The sequence below is a fragment of the Oncorhynchus masou genome, chromosome 32 (genome assembly GCF_036934945.1).
Source record: "Oncorhynchus masou masou isolate Uvic2021 chromosome 32, UVic_Omas_1.1, whole genome shotgun sequence".
Classification (NCBI taxonomy): Eukaryota; Metazoa; Chordata; class Actinopteri; order Salmoniformes; family Salmonidae; genus Oncorhynchus; species Oncorhynchus masou.
In genome coordinates this window covers 26,981,285-27,000,395 of record NC_088243.1, presented here as the reverse complement: position 1 = coordinate 27,000,395, position 19,111 = coordinate 26,981,285, and the positions used below count along the sequence as shown (strand labels likewise).

Here is a 19,111-nt window from a genome sequence, read left to right as displayed (position 1 = left end):
TATCAGATGTTGATAACCTGTTTTATAACAGCAATAAGGCACCTCAGGTTTGTGATATATGGCCAATATACCATGGCTCAGGACTGTCGTGTTTTGCGTGGGCCAATGTACACAGTCACCAACAACCAGTAGGGAGGGTCAGAAAAGGGTAGGTTACAGTTCTGTTTGCTTGTTTACATGCATATGCTTCTTAATAAAACCTATTTTAAACAAGCCATTACATTTTGTTATTACCGTGGCATTTCATTTTTTTTCTCCCAGGTTATTAAATATCAATTAAGAAATGCCAGGTTGGAGAGAATCTGTAGCATTTTCGTATTGACACAGAATTAATGGAATCAAAATAAAGCTACATGCCTACCCTTTTCTTGTCTGTTGGCTTTTTCTGCATATAAATAAATAAAATACATATCCTCTTTCGATGTACAAAACCATTAAAACGAAGGCCGCTTTTCCCGAAATATTTGCATGAAGTCACAATCCACGCTGCTGCAGTCATTCGACAACATTGGCATATGTTATTCAAAGAGAGGATGCCATAATGAGAAATAATGTACTGGAGCAAAAGCTACTGAAAATAGTCCTTTTACAAGAGATGGAGTCCATACAGGTTACTTTAGGAAACTTGGTGAATGGACATAATAGGACTATAGAGAGAATCAGCAAACTCACCCACCCTTGTAAAAGCACCTGTCAAATCAAAGCCACCAGCATATGTCAGACACAAGCAAATATTAATGTAATTAATTAATGTAACCAAATGACAGGGTTTAACGGTAAATTGCCTGTTTTACATATGGTAGGCTACCACATGGGCATTCGTAAAAGTGCATTGTAGGCCGATGCTATATAGCATAGGCTGCTATTCTAATTTGCGGGGGTAGGAGGGCATAATTAATTTTTCTTTGTCTCGCCTGTGGTGGCATGTCGTCCAGGACTGGGCCTGATCAGCGTTGGTTAGTCTATAAATAAAGAAGATTCCGGATCAATTTATACCATGCCAGGTTGGAGAGGATTGGGACATTGTCCATTTGACACATCATTAGCGCGTTAGGCTATAGGCCTCAGAGCCAGAACAACCTTTTATAAATGAAAAGTCACACACCCAACCTTTTTTTTTTTAATACCAATTTATTTATTTTACTTACAAGCAATGAAAACGTTTGTTGTATAAAAAAGTTTACACAATTTTTTTTTTTTTTTTTTTTTTTACTGAAGTGCCATAGCCTATAGCTCTCTACACCCCCACACATCTAGCCGGATTAGCTGCTCCAGCATCGAAGGACAGTTGGAAAGACGAGGATGTAGAAAAGTTGAATAGACTAATATAGCAAAACAATTGCTTATCATTATTTCACACTCCCACTATTAGGTCAAGTTTACATGAAAATACAGTTAGTAAAAATAATGAATGTAGTCCTATTTAGAAGGTTTTGAACGTTATTTTATTTTCATGAGTCTTCATCCATAAGTCAGTTATTAAATTACCACCACAGTGCTAGCTATAACACTCGTCCCTGTCTTCTCTTAAATGTTTGAATATTTAGGAGCAAGCTGTACTTTGCACACGGTGTGCCGAGTGATTCCATTGCTTTTGTCAATGCATTCAAGGCTTGGCACACGTCCAGAAACAAGGGAGAGTTGAGGCACCCAAAAGTGAGAGCATTTAGATCGTTATGTTACTTAAATTAACTTCCAACATGGATAATACATAGAAGCGTATGTAATAAAGGAGGTGCCTAAAGACATCAGACAAGGTGTGTGTGTGTGTTCTTCCTCCCAGGATGAGCTGGAGTGGGACAAGGAGAACTGCATCCAGATCAGAGAGGTATAGAGACGAGCGTCTCACGAAACACACACCAGTTGTCCCTAATTTCTGACCACCTGACCCCGACTCTGTGACCCCCAGGTGGCCGAGCTCTATGAGGACCTGAAGAAGAGGACGTCCCAGTTCAACATGCATGTGATTGAGAACCCATTGCCCATGGACTACCCCAGCCTCCACAAGCAGAGATTCATCAAGCATTCGGGAGCTCTACACCTTACTTCCAACTTATCTCTATTCAATTGAGGGAAGGCTTAACTGAATACAGTAAGCCTTCATTGAAATACATCATAAGATTGGTGAGAAGAGAGCAGATTGATGATTGCACAGGTATGCCCATGGATTAATTAGCAAGTGTGGTAAAATTGCATTATTCAGCAGTGCTTATTGGCCATAGGGTAATAGGTGACTGACGTTCTGCATGTGGCTAATTAACAGTTTTTTGTTTTATTTTTTATCTTTATTTTACTAGGCAAGTCAGTTAAGAACAAATTCTTATTTTCAATGACGGCCTAGGAACAGTGTGTTAACTGCCTGTTCAGGGGCAGAACGACAGATTTGTACCTTGTCAGCTCGGGGATTCAAACTTGCAACCTTTCGGTTACTAGTCCAACGCTCTAACCACTAGGCTACCCTGCCGTAAAGGAGGAAAAGCGACATGAGAACATTGTAAACATCAGATGTAAATTCTTGCTGTGCCCATAGAGGAAGCAATGCCAATTATATTGTGCTTACTGAATGAAATGAGTGAGCTCTCCATTCAGACCAGCCTTACTGATTTTGAACCTGCGTTATCAACTACTTTATCATTATTGTTATGACACTAATTTCACCTTGTGTACCTAGCCCTTCTACACAGACTATCACTCTGGCCTTGTCTATTTGATAGAATCTCATCTTTCTTTTTCTCAGGTGGTTATCGCTGGTGCCTACTACCCCAACTACTTTGTCCAAGGGGAAATGGATGAAGGGCTGGCCTCCAAAGACCTGTCCGGCCATGATCCCAAAACAACAGTGCTAGTATGATGTGCTAGTACCCCCGATTCATCAGATTCCTATACATGAACCGTGTTGTATCTTGTGAATGCTAGCCCACTGACCGGCTCGTTGACTGTTTGGTCTCAGGTGAGTAACCTGCCCCCCTATAGTTTCCTGTACTATAAGCAGCTGCAGTCCCTGTTCCGCCAGTGTGGCCAGGTCAAGTCCATAGCCTTTGATGGATCCCGGTAACAAACTAATAGATGAAACCTTGACTATATGTACCATAACTCATCATGTTTCATAGATAAATACTTCTTAGATGTTTTGACCTAAATGGTCTAACAGCATACCCATAGTTCATTCGTAAGATGAACATTTGTTTGTTCGTTCAGGGGGCATGTGGAGTTCTACCGGATGACTACCCGGGGGTCGGGGGTGCTCCCTGAGGTGTCACTGGCCCTCCTCCTGGCCCACCAGAGGCATCCTCTGGACCTGTTTGTGCACCCCAGTGACGAAGTGGAGTCCCACGCTGGGAGCAGGACCGTCTGCCACATGAGATACGCTCGGTAGAAAGCCTATACATCCTTCTCACGCTAATAATACTCTGCTCGGAGCTGTAGTTTTAACCCTTTCATATGCTACAAAATACAGTTTTCTGCATGGGTGAAGCATCTTACCCCAACTTCTCAAGATAAATGTGTTTTGCGGTCAGTTGATGTCTAGGTAATGCCAGCTCTGGCTCAGGGCCAGGTACCTCTCCTGTCAGTGTTTGGGGGAAGTGGGCCCTGCAGCCACCCACAGGCTGCACCCCTCCACACTGGGCCTTGATGTAACCTGATGTGCTGGCACTATGGTTAACACTCCACAGCCATCACACAGCCTCTTAGAGGGGAGATTTAGGCTGAGCTAGACCCCCCCTTCTCCTCCTTACACACATTTAGAGACTGGGCTGTCATGAGAGTGAGTTACAGTTGGGTCAGTCTCATAGATTATTTGTGTCACTGATGCAGCTCAGTGACTGACTGTTACACTTGAACTGTGTTCCCCCTTGGAGGGATCCTCCAGGTTTTCTCATCACTCATTCTATCCAGTTCTGTGGTTTGCAGGGTGAATGTGGACTTCCAGGACAACTCGGTCTACCCAGTGGGGGTGCTGAGCAGTACCATCGACCCAGACAAGCTGCCTTCCAACCCCGTCTTTGTGGTCAACATTACAGAAGTCAGTAATCAGGCTGAAACTCCTTTTTCAGTCACATTTCTTTGAGTTATTTGTGTAAATGAGTAATGTGGTGAAGATTATATCTAGAGTAACTGAGTTTAGGTGATCACATACCCTCCATGTTCGTTATGTACAGTCTACAGTGGAGGTGGTAACCGAGCATGCCCCCTTCATCTTGGCTCCCTAAGTGGTGGAGGTGGGCCACTTCTGGGGCTTCCAGGCAGGCGAGGCCAGCATGGAGAAGCAGCGCTATCTGACAGCTGAGATTAATTCTCGTGAGCTGTGTCCAGTTCCTGTCTCCCTCTACCCCAACCTACTGTGCCTGGCACCTTTCTCTGAGGGCGACGAGCAGGGCCTCTACTACCGTGCCAAGATCCTGCACGTCCGCGGCAGCTCTGTGGAGGTACAATCACATGCTCTCCAAGCTTACTGGCACACACAATGACTCCCTTTCATACACGTAAATACAGGTTAATTATAGTTGCTGTTATAGTGGATGAACCATGTAAAGTATGTGTTTTGAATGTCCCAGGTGTTCTTTTTGAACTATGGAAACACCACCCTGGTGTCATGCAGCTGTTTGAGGGAGCTACCTGCTGATATCATGGCCAACCCGTTGCAGGTATTAGCTACAAAGTCTATATAGGAAACATACTGTATCTAACTGATCCACCCTATTTTGGCCACATCCTAACCAGATAAAATGTGCCTGTATTCTGGTGTGACTGTGTCCTACTCAGGCCCAGGAGTGTCGTATCTCGGGGATGCATCCATCAGCCCAGTCCATGATCCTGGGGGACCAGTGGAGCAGTCGCGCAAGCAACCGCTTCATAACACTGGTGAACGGCCTCTCACTCATTGTCTCCCTGTTCTCTATCCTGCACGGCGTCATGCACGTGGAGCTGCTCATCAACACCGACACGGTCACCTCCAGTGTGGCTGATATCATGATACAGGAGGGACACGCCATTAAGACCGAAGAGAGCTTTGAGTCCAAGGTACCTTAAACACAGACCAGCTTTCTGTCTTCACTGCAGAATCAACTGCCATGTATCTTTTTGGAAAGTTGTGCTAATGGGGAATTGTTCAATTGTTGTATTCTTGTAAGGCTTGGCTATAAACAAATATCATTAAGTGTGTCCTAGCTGTCCAGCAGTAGAAACACAGGCTGTGGCCCTGACAGTGCTGTGTCGTTGTGTCTTGCAGCAGAGCCACGAAGTGCTGATGTCTCTGTATAAAGACTTGCAGGACGGAACCTTCACCCCCAATGCTACCAGCAGCTCCTGGAAGACCAACAAGGAGAAAGAGAAACAGCTCATCGACAGCCTGCTCCAGTCCTTTTCCAAGACCAGCCTGGTCCTTTCTGAAGAGCAAGGCAAGAACACTGGCCAAACGGCTAACTCACATTTCCTAGGTTGTGTTCAATAGACTGCCTGTCTGGTTCAACCAGACGGTGTTAGTTCACCACAAGATGGCGTCATTGGCATTTTGGTACCATGTGAGCTGGTGTAAATTTTGTTCTACAGTGTATTAGTGTGCCAGGGCCACACCTTCCTGTCAGGAATTCCTGGGATACAATAGGTATCTGGTGATTTAAAAAAAAAAATGTATTTAATTAATTCACTGTTCCTGTTATTTAACACGTATAAGGGTCTTTCTATAAATAATGGGGCCAATGTGTAACATTGGGCAAAACATTTCTGAATGGTACTTAGAGGAATTAAAGTGAATATATGCAAATTAGCCCATATCTCCACCTATACAACAACATACAATGTCTGTATGACCCCTGCTTAAAGAATGTATGTCAAATTCAAGGACTTCCAGGGACTTTTTCAACCACTTCATTGTAATTTTCAAGGACCTCAATGTTATACAATTGTATAATTTATATAATTGTACATATAGGGCCTAATATAGAACCCATATGCACAAAAAGCTTATTTCTCTCAAATTCTGCGCACAAATTTGTTTACATCCCAGGTGTGGCATAACAAGAAGCTGATTAAACAGCATGATCATTACACAGGTGCACCTTGTGCTGGGGACAATAAAAGCCCACTCAAAAATGTGTAGTTTTCACACAACACAATGCCACAGATGTCTCAAGTTTCTAGGGAGCGTGCAATTGGCAAGTTGACTGCAGGAATGTCCGCCAGAGCTGTTGCTAGGTAATTGAAAGTTAATTTCTCTACCATAAGCCCCCTTCAATGTTGGTTTGGAATTATGTCCAACCGGCCACTCAACCGCAGACCATGTGTAACCACGCCAGCCCAGGACCTCCACATCTGGCATCTTCACCTGCGGAATCGTGGCAGGGGGGTGTATTTCTATCTGTAATAAGCCCTTTTGTGGGGAAAAACAAATTGATTGACTGGGCCTGGTTCCCCATTTTGGGTTTGTATGCCCTTGAACTGTTTTCACACCGTGTAACATAAGGAGACCCAATGTTACACTGCATTTCTGAGATCTATACAAAAAACTGTCTAACAGCTCGATCCAGGATTTGTACACTGTTCAAGTTCAATGTCTCATTTAATTGATTAATGCTTAATATATGATAAAAAATAACTTACAATACCATAAATGCAAAGACATCACACAATGTTGGACAAACCCAACTAGATGCCAACCATGATAGTGTTAAACACAGTTTTTTAAATCAATTTGTGAATTTTATTGTGAAAAAGTATCTTTTTTAATTAATTAATTTTTTACGTATTTGGGCCCATGGATATTTTTGCAAAATTCCAACCACATCCATTGATAAAGGTAACTCAATTTAACACAATTTATTTACAATGACGGCTTACCCCGGCTAAACTCTAACCCGGATGACGCTGGGGCAATTGTGCGCCGCCTTAACCATATGGGTGTATGGTAACACGTCATGCAAAGATCTACATACCTCAGAGGCCCTCAGAAGAAAGATTATTGATGCCCGTGAGTCTGGGATGGGTTACAAATCCATTTCCAAGCAATTCGAAGTACATCGTTCCACTGTCCGACGGATCATCTACAAATGGAGAAAATTCCAGACCACTGGCAAATCAGGTCATCGAACCAAATTCAGCCCAAGATCTGACCGAAAGATGCTCATAGAAGTGTCTAAGAACCCCAGGGTAACATCAAGGGATCTACAGGCCTCTTTTGCCACAATCAATATCGAAGTGCATGAGTCAACTGTCAGAGACTGCACAAACTTGGCCTACGTGGGAGGTCAGGAAGAAAGAAGCCGCTAATCTCAAAAAAATAATATCAAGACACGACTGACGTTTGCCAGACAACACCTGGGTAAAGCCCAAAACTACTGGAACAATGTGCTCTGGACAGACGAGTCAAAGGTGGAGTTTGGCCGCAATGCCAGGTGAAAATGAAACTGCCTTTGAACAGAAGAACCTCATTCTGACTGTAAAGCATGTTTGGCGTTATTGTTTGTGGCTGCTTTGCTGCCTGAGGGACAGCTTGCCTTCATTTAGTCAACCATGAATTCCATATTGTACCAGAGAATTCTTGAGGAGAATGTGAGGCCATCTGTCAAAAAGCTGAACCTGAACCAAACATGGATCTTGCAACAGGACAATGATCCATAACACACAAGCAAAGCTACAACAGAATGGTGCAAAAAGAAGAAATGGTTAAGGAATGGCCAAGTCAAAGCCAAGATCTCAATCCTGTCAATGCTGTGCGGGGACTTGATACGGGTTGTGCATGCAAGAAATCCCTCCAACATGTCACAGTTGAAGCAGTACCTTAAAGAAGAGTGGGAGAAAAAAATCCTCCCATTCGATATAAGAGACTGATTGGGTGTACTTATTTTTCCGCACTATGGAATTCCATTTCTGTTCCTTTTTTAAATTGTTTTTTTTTATGATTAAATGATTGCAAATTATAGTCCCAGTTTAATTTATATTAGGTTACCTTTATCTCTCAATAATGTTGAAGTGAAGATTACATATCCATCTGTCCAAATATTTACAAAAAAAAAAAATAAAAAATTCTAGGGAATGCACTTTTTCACATGACTGTAGCTATGAATCCCCCCTTATCTTAATGTAATGGCAGGGGGGTTCTGATTATTATCAGACTTATCAACAGCTGTAACAAGGTGTTCAGTGTAGGAAATACTAACTGGTGTCCTAGTTTATAGAAAGACTCCGAACATAAATGTGTATGAATGTTAGTGGCTACAGAATGCCCATTTGAGTCTTACTGCTGATTTGTAAATAAGTGTTACTGATGCTGTTCCCAACAGGTTCCTGTGCATGGCCCATCCAGCCCTCACAAAGTCAACTTCCACAGCTTTTGCAATGTCAGCCACTACAGGTTAGTCCGTGTCACCCAGATCAGGTTATAGTTTGGCCCACTTCTGGTGACAGTGCTAATGTCAACTCCTTACAGGTCGGTGCGCATAGAAAAGGACAGCATCAACTCAGTGGCGTTGAAGGACAGGCCTCAGGACAGCCATCAGAGGATGCTGGTGGCCGGCGGAGTGTCTGTCAGTGCCACGGGGACAGTACTGGGAATGGGATGTGGTCTAGGACGTAAGCACACTCTAGAACAGGGGTATTCAGCTCTTACCCTACGAGGTCCGGATCCTGATGGGTTTTATTTTCTGGTAATTAATTGCACCCACCTGGTGTCCCAGGTCTAAATCAGTCCCTGATTCGAGGAGGTGGTGGGGGTGTGCGCAAGTGAACTGGCGTCGTGGTCTACACTTGAATTTGAGGGCTCTAGAATAAGGGTGAGACCCTACCAGACATTGACTTTGTTATAACAGTAAGATGTGTGTGTGTGCTGCTCTAGGCGCATGCATTCTACTGAAGGAGACTAAGCTGATGCCTCACATCCACGGCCTGCCTGCTCTCATCGCCATGCTCTTCAGCCCTGTCATAGAGCTAAGGTCAGTCTGCTTGGAGATAGTATGCTCCTCACCACATTCACATTTGATCAAATTTCCTATCAGAGAACCATACCCTAAGGTCCTATAGGGAATGTGAAATGATTGGGGTTCTACCAAGCTAACGTGGAATTGTTTTAAGACGATCATAACAAGGATAATTTAGCTATTTGGTTTAGAATTTTAGGACACCTTAAGGTATATAAAAAAATATATTCAAAATATATATATATATATATACACTGCTCAAAAAAATCAAGGGAACACTTAAACAACACAATGTAACTCCAAGTCAATCACACTTCTGTGAAATCAAAATGTCCACTGAGGAAGCAACACTGATTGACAATAAATTTCACATGCTGTTGTGCAAATGGAATAGACAACAGGTGGAAATTTTTGGCAATTAGCAAGACACCCCCAATAAAGGAGTGGTTCTGCAGGTGGTGACCACTTCTCAGTTCCTATGCTTCCTGGCTGATGTTTTGGTCACTTTTGAATGCTGGCGGTGCTTTCACTCTAGTGGTAGCATGAGACCGAGTCTACAACCCACACAAGTGGCTCAGGTAGTGCAGCTTATCCAGGATGGCACATCAATGCGAGCTATGGCAAGAAGGTTTGCTGTGTCTGTCAGCGTAGTGTTCAGAGCATGGAGGCGCTACCAGAAGACAGGCCAGTACATCAGGAGACGTGGAGGAGGCCGTAGGAGGGCAACAACCCAGCAGCAGGACCTCTGCCTTTGTGCGAGGAGCAGGAGGAGCACTGCCAGAGCCCTGCAAAATGACCTCCAGCAGGCCATAAATGTGCATGTGTCTGCTCAAACTGTCAGTAACAGACTCCATGAGGGTGGTATGAGGGCCCGACGTCCACAGGTGGGGGTTGTGCTTCCAGCCCAACACCGTGCAGGACGTTCTGCTGCCTGCAACATCCTCCAGTATGACCGGTTTGGCGGTGGGTCAGTCATGGTGTGGGGTGGCATTTCTTTGGGGGGCCGCACAGCCCTCCATGTGCTCGCCAGAGGTAGCCAGACTGCCATTAGGTACCGAGATCCTCAGACCCCTTGTGAGACCATATGCTGGTGCGGTTGGCCCTGGGTTCCTCCTAATGCAAGACAATGATAGACCTCATGTGGCTGGAGTGTGTCAGCAGTTCCTGCAAGAGGAAGGCATTGATGCTATGGACTGGCCCGCCCGTTCCCCAGACCTGAATCCAATTGAGCACATCTGGGACATCATGTCTCGCTCCATCCACCAACGCCACGTTGCACCACAGACTGTCCAGGAGTTGGCGGATGCTTTAGTCCAGGTCTGGGAGGAGATCCCTCAGGAGACCATCCGCCACCTCATCAGGAGCATGCCCAGGCGTTGTAGGGAGGTCATACAGGCACGTGGAGGCCACACACACTACTGAGCCTCATTTTGACTTGTTTTTCAGGACATTACATCAAAGTTGGATCAGCCTGTAGTGTGGTTTTCCACTTTTAATTTTGAGTGTGACTCCAAATCCAGACCTCCATGGGTTGATACATTTGATTTCCATTGATCATTTTTGTGTGATTTTGTTGTCAGCACATTCAACTATGTAAAGAAAAAAGTATTTAATAAGAATATTTCATTCATTCAGATCTAGGATGTGTTATTTTAGTGTTCCCTTTATTTTTTGAGCTGTGTGTGTGTGTGTGTGTGTGTGTGTGTATATACACACACATATATATATATATATCACACACACCACACACACACACAGAGAGAGTTTGGATACACTTTCCAGGGTTTTTATTTTGTACTGTATAATAAAAGTGAAGACATCAAAAATATGAAATAACACATTTGGAATCATGTTGTAACCAAAAAAGTGTTAAACAAATCAAAATCAATTTGAGATTCTTCAAAGTAGCCACCCTTTGCCTTAATGACAGCTTTGCACACTCTTGACATTCTCTCAACCAGCTTCATGAGGTCGTCACCTCGAATGCATTTCAATTAACAGTTCTGCCTTGTTGATAGTTAATTTGTGGAATTTCTTTCCTTAATACGTTTGAGCCAATCATTTGTGTTGCGAAAAAGTAGGGGTGGAATACAGAAGATGGCCCTATTTGGTAAAATAGCAAATCTATATTATAGCAAGAACAGCTCAAATAAGCAAAGAGAAACGACTGTCCATCATTACTTTAAGACATGAAGGTCAGTCAATGTGGAAAATGTCAAGAAGTGCAGTCACAAAAACCAAGCGCTATGATGAAACTGGCTTTCATGAGGTTCGCCACAGGGAAGGAGGACCAAGAGTTACCTCTGCTGCAGAGAATAAGTTCACAAGCGTTAACTGCATATGAGATAGCAGCCCAAATAAATGCCTCACAGAATTCAAGTAACAGACACATCTCAACATCAACTGTTCAGAGGAGACTGTGTGAATCAGGCCTTCATGGTGGAATTAGTGCAAAGAAACCACTACTAAAGGACACCAATAATAAGAAGAGACTTGCTTTGGCAAGAAACAGGCGCAATGGACATTAGACCGGTGGAATGGATAATCATGTGGTGATCAATTTGAAAGCCGTTGTGAAACATGGTCGTTGTGAATGTTTCAAAGCCTAACACAATTAAATGAAGAGCTCTTTCTAAGGTGATTAATTCAAAATACATGCTCATATTAGAGCTTATGCATATGAAAAAAGAAACAGAATTAATATTAGGATTGTGCCGTTATACAATACATGGCCTACTGCATATTACTCATGGTAGAAAAACATTCAACACTGATTTAAGATGTCTTTGGTACATCTTTGGTCTAGCCTATACTCAAGTTAAACAAATTCAAGTAATTGCCTTTGAGTGTGGTCTGTTATTATGCATACTGGATGGACTGGTTAGCTTATGCCAATGGTGTAAAAAGTACCCAATTGTCATTCTTGAGTAAAATGAAATATCTTAATAGAAAATGACTCAATTGAAAGTCACCCAGTAAAATATTAAGTATTTGGTTTTAAATATACTTAAGTATCAAAAGTAAAAGTATAAATAATTTCAAAGTCCTTACATAAATTAAACCAGGTGGCACCATTTTCTTGTTTTGTTTTTTGTTGCCAGGGGAACACTCCAACACTCAAACATCATTTACAAACATAGCATGTGTGTTTAGTGAGTCTGCCAGATGTTCTCTTGATATTTTTCATTGGTCAGGGAAAATGTACAAAGTACATTATTTACTTACTATTGGTATTTTTAACTTTAAGTACAGATACCCCAAGTAGTACTTTAAAGTATTTTTACTTAAGTTCTTTACACTACAGCCTTATGCTACTCTCCAAAACTTCTATCGACGAATCTGGAAGAGAACGTATAGTCGTAGGCGATGCTGTTGGTTCATTGCTTGTGCACGGTGGCTTACAGTTAGCCTACAATTATATTGAATTTGATTTTCAAATAGCCAAGTGAAATATTTAAAAAATATATATTTTCATAATTAATTGGTTGACACTACCTTTTTAAGCTATACAGAATCTCCCCACCTTGCGTTTCCATCTCATCTCTCCTTTATTTTTTTCTCGAGCGTTCAGAAGGGACGTCAACAGTTTTAGTGAAATATGTTTAGTTGCGAAAGCGTTCTACTATTGCTGTTCCCGAACAGATTTCACTTGGTTTCCCCAAATTAACAACTGGGTAGCTGCAGGAACATGTTTGGAGAGCCCATGGCATGCAGGGTTTGGGCAGAATGTCAGCATTCTCCTCAAACAGTGGTTAATGCGTGGAGTAAAATAAATGTTCTCTTTCTTTCTCAGCTGCTCATAATAAGCACCACTATAAAACCAAAGTAGCCTACCAGGCATCATTGGAAAAAAGGACAGGTGGGAAAAGCTCAATTGGAGTTCATAGAGATGATGGCTTTCCCCCCTGCCGCTGTTCCTGCCCATTTGATAATGGTCCATTCTAAATGGAAACAAATTTGACATTAGTAAAGACTAGATTAAATTGACAATAGTCTGATGGGTGAAAATATGATTACTTGATGAGGGAACAGCTGTGCAGCCTGAGGCATGGAACGGAGTGGAGCGTAAGCTTTTTTTTGCAACTTTCTCAAATCATCAATAGCCTACAGTCGCACCATGCAGCCCTTATGTTTTTATTCAAGACATTCTAAGGTTTATATCATTCACAACTAAAGTTGCCAAATAACTCTAAATCTAGCATATAGAACCTGTTTCAAATTATCCATTTTACGCTCAACATAACCACTTCATACGCACACTCGCTCCGTAATGGAAAAAATATCCCTTTTATTTTATTCCGCTAAATTCTTTATTTTATAGGAATATAATTGAAAATGATGGCACGGGACTTAAAGGCATATTTTATCAGCTAAATGAACATGCCTATGGCATGGAGCATAGCCAGATAACATACAGTAGACCAACTTATATTCTGTTTTTCATAATGTGTCTTTAGACATGGCTAAAATAAGTAATGGATTTATTGTAATGGTGTATATTGAATTGATTTATTATACTTTTTTTTGGTGTAAATTAATGTTCCAAAGGCACGCATCAGCGGCTTGTATGCGTGGAGATACTAAGCATGTTTGTTAAAGTTCAATTACCGTGAGACCAGCAGTGCTTTTTGCATGCCAATAACATGCTAACCGCACCTAACCTACTTAAGTTTATATAAACTGTTTGGCAAACCGTTCGGACACTACAGCTGTTTTCGTGAGAAGACCAATTTTTGGGAAGTCACATGGTCTGACAAACAAAGGCTCGAGCTCTGCCACCCTTCACTGCGGGTGGGATGTCTCATGATCTGACCTACACGGCTCGAGCTCTGCCCCCTTCACTGCGGGTGGGATGTCTCATGGTCTGACCTACACGGCTCGAGCTCTGCCACCCTTCACTGCGGGTGGGATGTCTCATGGTCTGACCTACACGGCTCGAGCTCTGCCACCCTTCACTGCGGGTGGGATGGCTCATGGTCTGACCTACACGGCTCGAGCTCTGCCACCCTTCACTGCGGGTGGGATGTCTCATGGTCTGACCTACACGGCTCGAGCTCTGCCACCCTTCACTGCGGGTGGGATGTCTCATGGTCTGACCTACACGGCTCGAGCTCTGCCACCCTTCACAGCGGGTGGGATGTCTCATGGTCTGACCTACACGGCTCGAGCTCTGCCACCCTTCACAGCAGATGCGGAAGGGCGACATCGGTGGATAGAGACGCAGCCTCATGCGGAAAAAAACACATCTCTAGCTTAAACTGACAGCTTTTTATTTTTTGCTTATTATATTTCCACACGTACTCTAGGGGGCTAAGGGATAACATAAATAATGTTGTAATATTCACTTGAAATCATGCATTAAGTTCTACAGGTCTGTAATGTAACCTTGCCTGTTCTCTGCAGCACCAACGAGGAGAGGACCAGCTACACTGGTGCCCTCTGTGGTCTGGGGTGGAACGTCCAGTCTCAGGAGGCTGTCCTGCCTGAACATGACACAGAGCTCGCCTTTGATGTCAAATTTGATGTAGAGGACATCAGAGGTAGCTAACATCCTTGTAGTTCCTGCGTCAGTCCATTCAAATCAATATTTATCATAAAACACAAGTGTCAACTTTCCACACATAACCAGTGTTTTTTTGTTTGTTGGATCAGATCAATGCGTTGCGTTGTGCCATCAACCGTCTGGTGTGTGAGGGGCCCAACGGTCCTCTGCACCTGGGGCCTGACAGGATCAACAGCCTGCAGGAGGACTGCCGCGAATGCCTAGAAAGGTTATTTACTAAGTCACCCCCTCGAAGACCTTGTTCCTGTGTACTATGAGGAACCAAATAAATGGAACCAGGTATAGCTTGAATTCATGGTGTAATGTTTTCCCCACTTCAATCAATCAGTCCTGACTTTAAATAGAAAGTAAGGCCCATACTTAACTATAATTTCTTGTGTTCAGTGTATATTGAGCGTGTATGTGGGACTATTTTGTGCGCGTGGTGTTTGTGTGCAGGTGGATCCCAGTCAGAAGATGGAGATTGTCCAGAAGGAAGATGGAAAGAACAAAGGGCTCCTGTTCCAGCTACAACCCGTCACACTGCTCAACATGTGAGGCCATTCTAAAGCAGCAACTAGAAGCACAGCATGCTGCTGTTTGCACCTTGACTCCCCTTATTTATGTTTTACAAGATTTTCTTCTTCTGGAACCCTCAGGGAGGACATTCTCATTTGATAATTGTGGTATATATTTGGATCATTTTGCACATGGTTCTGCCATGCTTCTCATGTCCTGGATATTTCTTTTTATTCAGCTTTGCTATTGCTGTGTTAGGTGTTTGGAAAGTTTAACGACACTAATTTTGGGATATAAATCATTGATATTCAAGGAATGGAACTCCTTTTCTTTTGTATAAATGAATCTGACTTAGTCACGGTATGGTGCTGGCTTTAGTTCAGTGACCTGACAGCCAAGTTAAATTTGTCACCTCAGCATACTGACATGCAAGCACACACGTAACAGGAAAGGGCCTTCTGTGCCAGAAGGTATCTGTGTTTGTTCATAGAAAGTTATTTCAAGTCACTTTGGATATTTATCTAGTGTTGTATGCACTCTGTACCATTACGAAACATAACATCTCGTATGTCCTAATATTTCTAACTCAAGACAAGACTGCCCTTGTCAAAACATTTTGTCTTGGACCCTATTTTCAGTAATGCATCTGAAAAATGATAACATTATACATCAAGGAACATTTATTTGTCTTATTCTGTAATTAAATACATACTGTAAGTGCAAATAGTTAGACATGGGTCTAAGAACTACATTGAGTATAGGTGAACATTGTACAAAGTTGGACAGTTAATTCAAACAAGCTAAATATCATCAGATAATCCTTGTCTTCATAGTAGTTGAACAACAGTACCTAAAACATGATAGTGTGTAGTTACATAGTTATGCAAAAAAAACTACAATTACATCAAATTATTTTGTGCTTGAAAACAAAGGAAATAATTTTGAAATGTGTATATATATACTGAGAGAAGCCCCACCAGCTAACTCAGAAACATGAAGCAGTATTTAACATTGGCAGCAGAGCATTTCTGTAGGCATATCACTTTTTTGTGCCAAACCTTAGTTCGTTGTAAGCACTGAAGGAAAATAAAAAGTAGTGTGAAAACTGCACGAAAGATACAAAATAATATTTACTCAAGGCTTGACTTCATGCGCTTAATAACAAGCAACACAAAATAAAAAATACATTTTCTTCCAAATTGTGTACTTGTCTATCTAGACTATCTTGAACATGGGTGATTTACTGTGTGTGTTAACCATTCTAGACAGTTTTGGGGTCAAGGCTTCTCCAGTGGTTGGTTTTAGAGAACACCTTCTAGATGACATAGTACTACCCCAGATAATGACAAGGCTATCCAACAATGATCAAGCTGTCTGCCACTGAGTCTGAGCTGGGCTCCACCGTTAGCAAGACGCAGGTCTACTCTTCCTTTCGCTTGGCCCCGGGGATCTTCGCCTGGATCCTGTCGGGACAACATGGAGGTCACCACTCTGATACAGTGTTAAACTTTTCTAGTTTGTATCAAGATGAACATCATTCCAATCTATTTTATAGTGGGATGTTCCAGGGACTAGTGTGTTTATTCTTGAGTATAAAAGGTCATTAACTACTACTCACTTCCCCACCACAGAGTTCACTTGGGTCCGTATTAGTCCCACATATTGGTCAATCTGTGCCTGAGGGTGAAGAGAGGAAAAACAACTTGGATTACATAAAAAATATATTCTTTATCCCATTACTCTATGAAAGTAGAAATGATTAAACGCAACCGTCTTTCTATAAATCTAATGGGTAGAATAAACCTCTTCAGAATAGCATGACTGCCAGAGTTTATACTTCTCTGTAATACCAACTACCCCAGCGAAGACATTCTTGTAAAAAGTATACTGTCATAAGAATATATGGGAAAATAAAACTCAGAATAAAAAGGAATTTTTTAGATCTTCCTAAATCTGAGGGTGGTTTTACCCTTCCAGACTTGGACTTGTATCAACTCACCATCCAGGGCTTTTACTTGCAACATATTGTTAAATGCACTAAAGAGGAACAATGGGTACATATTGAAGATGCACATTTATGGCCCCAAAATGTGTTTTTTCAAAGGATTAAGCTAAGAACATTCAACTTCATAGTTAACACTATAACAACAGCAAAGAAAATTAAATGTATTCTACAAGAACCAATGTCACTCCCTAAAAACACAACCTTATGAAACAATCCTTGGATATCTTTCAGAATTAACTATTGGAACATAGACTTAAAAATAACTGATATTGGCATAAATGGAGGGAATGTTGGAACATAACTAATAAAATTACAGTTAACTAAACTATGCTTAATCCAGTATATTAATATATATACAATTTATTACACAAGACAAAATTCACAAATTCTACACCACAATAGCAGTCATTTGTAAGTGTAAAATTAACAATGACTATAACATTTCCAGAAGGCATGGATTATTAAATTCAAAAGTTATGGCCAGAGTTAGGTGGCTGTCAGAAGTATTACAATGTACATTTATTTACTTTTAATCCGTCTGCATATTTCAAGACATGGCAAATGAGGGTGCAGTGAGATACCTCATGGGTTGGATGATACTTTTGTCAATCCTTTTGAAAAACTGAACTGGAAATCAACCAATCCTCCATGGTTAACACAACGGAAAGGTCAAATGTTTTATTATCGAAATGTTTGAAGAGCACGGGTGACAGAGAGAATCAAAATGGTACAGTTTGAGGACATATGGAGGAGAGTGTGCGGGTGCTGCAGATGGGCGTGTGTGTCTGGGCACGTGTGATGTTGACTATAACTATGCTTGTATGTGTGTGTTTTGTATTGTAAAAAAATAATCATGTACAGTACATGTGTTCTAGAGAGTGAGGGGAAGTTCTTACCTGGTTTTTCTCATAGACAATGGGCATGCTGAACATGGACACCACGGCTGTAGGGGAAGAGAGTGAGCGCGTGTTGGAGCAGTTAGACCTGGAGTGTCCCCCTGGGAATATTCTCATGTACACAATGTGTCAACCAAGCCCCAGCTCAGAGACTTAACAAAAATATGAGATCTGTTACGTCTTCAGTTGTGAATGAATCCTTTGAACAAGGCCCTTACTGAATTGACCTCTGGAATTTCATAATATGGATTTTTTTTAGGATGCAACTAATCCTAATCTTGGAAATCGATTGTTTTTGCTCAAAAGGGCAGAGCGATCAATAATCCACTGTGATACAGAATTGATACAGATTTCAGTAAAACTCTTACTGGTTCCATGAAGAACCATATGTGATGAGGCAACCATTAGGCTGTCTGAGTTGCTCTTGTCAGGTCATGTTTCCCTGCTCCACAGCGTGTGTTCTCACTGTGTTGGGTTAACCATTGACAGACACTGGGGTACTGTGATGCTTGCTTATTACAGCCCACTCCCCTGATTATAGTACATACTCCGATTGGCTCTGTGATGGTGTAAATGGAGGTTTCAATATGATTCATTATATTACATTTTATAAAATGTTAGACAGCTGAGACAAAATACAATATGAGCTTTGTGTCAGGCTGAACATTGTGTGCAGTAGAGAGGTGCAGAGCTGAGTATAACAGCTACAGTAGCCAGTCTTAGAAGGATCCTCACCAAGAATAAGCAGAGTCAGGCCATTGAAGAGAGCGCCCACATAGGTCAGCAGCCACATCAGGACAGCAAACTGCAACACAGGGTAAAAACATTTAACAATTGGCACTGCTTAAACAAATCCACTCCCAAAATGTATAGTATGTGCATATGACATTTGACTGAAGGTATGTCATAATAAAATGATTTGATGTTTTAAGTGTAATTTAATGTTTGACAGCAGGAATAGTACTGAGATGACATATGTTAAATAATATAGTGTTTTGCTAAGTTGGTTGTGTCCACCATGTCATTATTATTATGATGTTTTTTTACCCCCAATTTCGTGATATCCAATTGCGATCCAATTACGATAACCGGCCGCCCTATGGGACTCCCGGTCACGGCCAGTTATGACACAGCCTGGGATCGAACCCGGGTCTGTAGTGACGCCTCAAGCACTGCGATGTAATGCCTTAGACCGCTGTGCCACTTGGGAGACAATGTCATTATTTTAAGCCCAGAG

General features: G+C 42.0%; 1 protein-coding gene and 1 pseudogene across 3 annotated transcripts in view; one reads left to right on the top strand and one right to left on the bottom strand.

Annotated features, from left to right (window-relative positions):
* Positions 1–14,404, top strand: part of LOC135527176 (ATP-dependent RNA helicase TDRD9-like) — a 30,445-nt pseudogene extending 16,041 nt beyond the window's left edge.
* A 1,226-nt stretch (positions 14,405–15,630) lies between these two features.
* LOC135525812 (reticulon-1-A-like) overlaps positions 15,631–19,111 on the bottom strand; it is a 44,737-nt gene continuing 41,256 nt past the window's right edge. For all 3 annotated transcript variants that reach the window (XM_064953697.1, XM_064953698.1, XM_064953699.1), the window contains 4 exons: positions 18,610–18,679; positions 17,875–17,921; positions 16,592–16,650; positions 15,631–16,436 (listed from right to left, as the gene is read on the bottom strand). In XM_064953697.1, the coding sequence (XP_064809769.1) occupies positions 16,394–16,436; positions 16,592–16,650; positions 17,875–17,921; positions 18,610–18,679 (219 nt within the window). In that variant the 3' untranslated portion in view covers positions 15,631–16,393. The remainder of the gene's footprint in view (positions 16,437–16,591; positions 16,651–17,874; positions 17,922–18,609; positions 18,680–19,111) is intronic.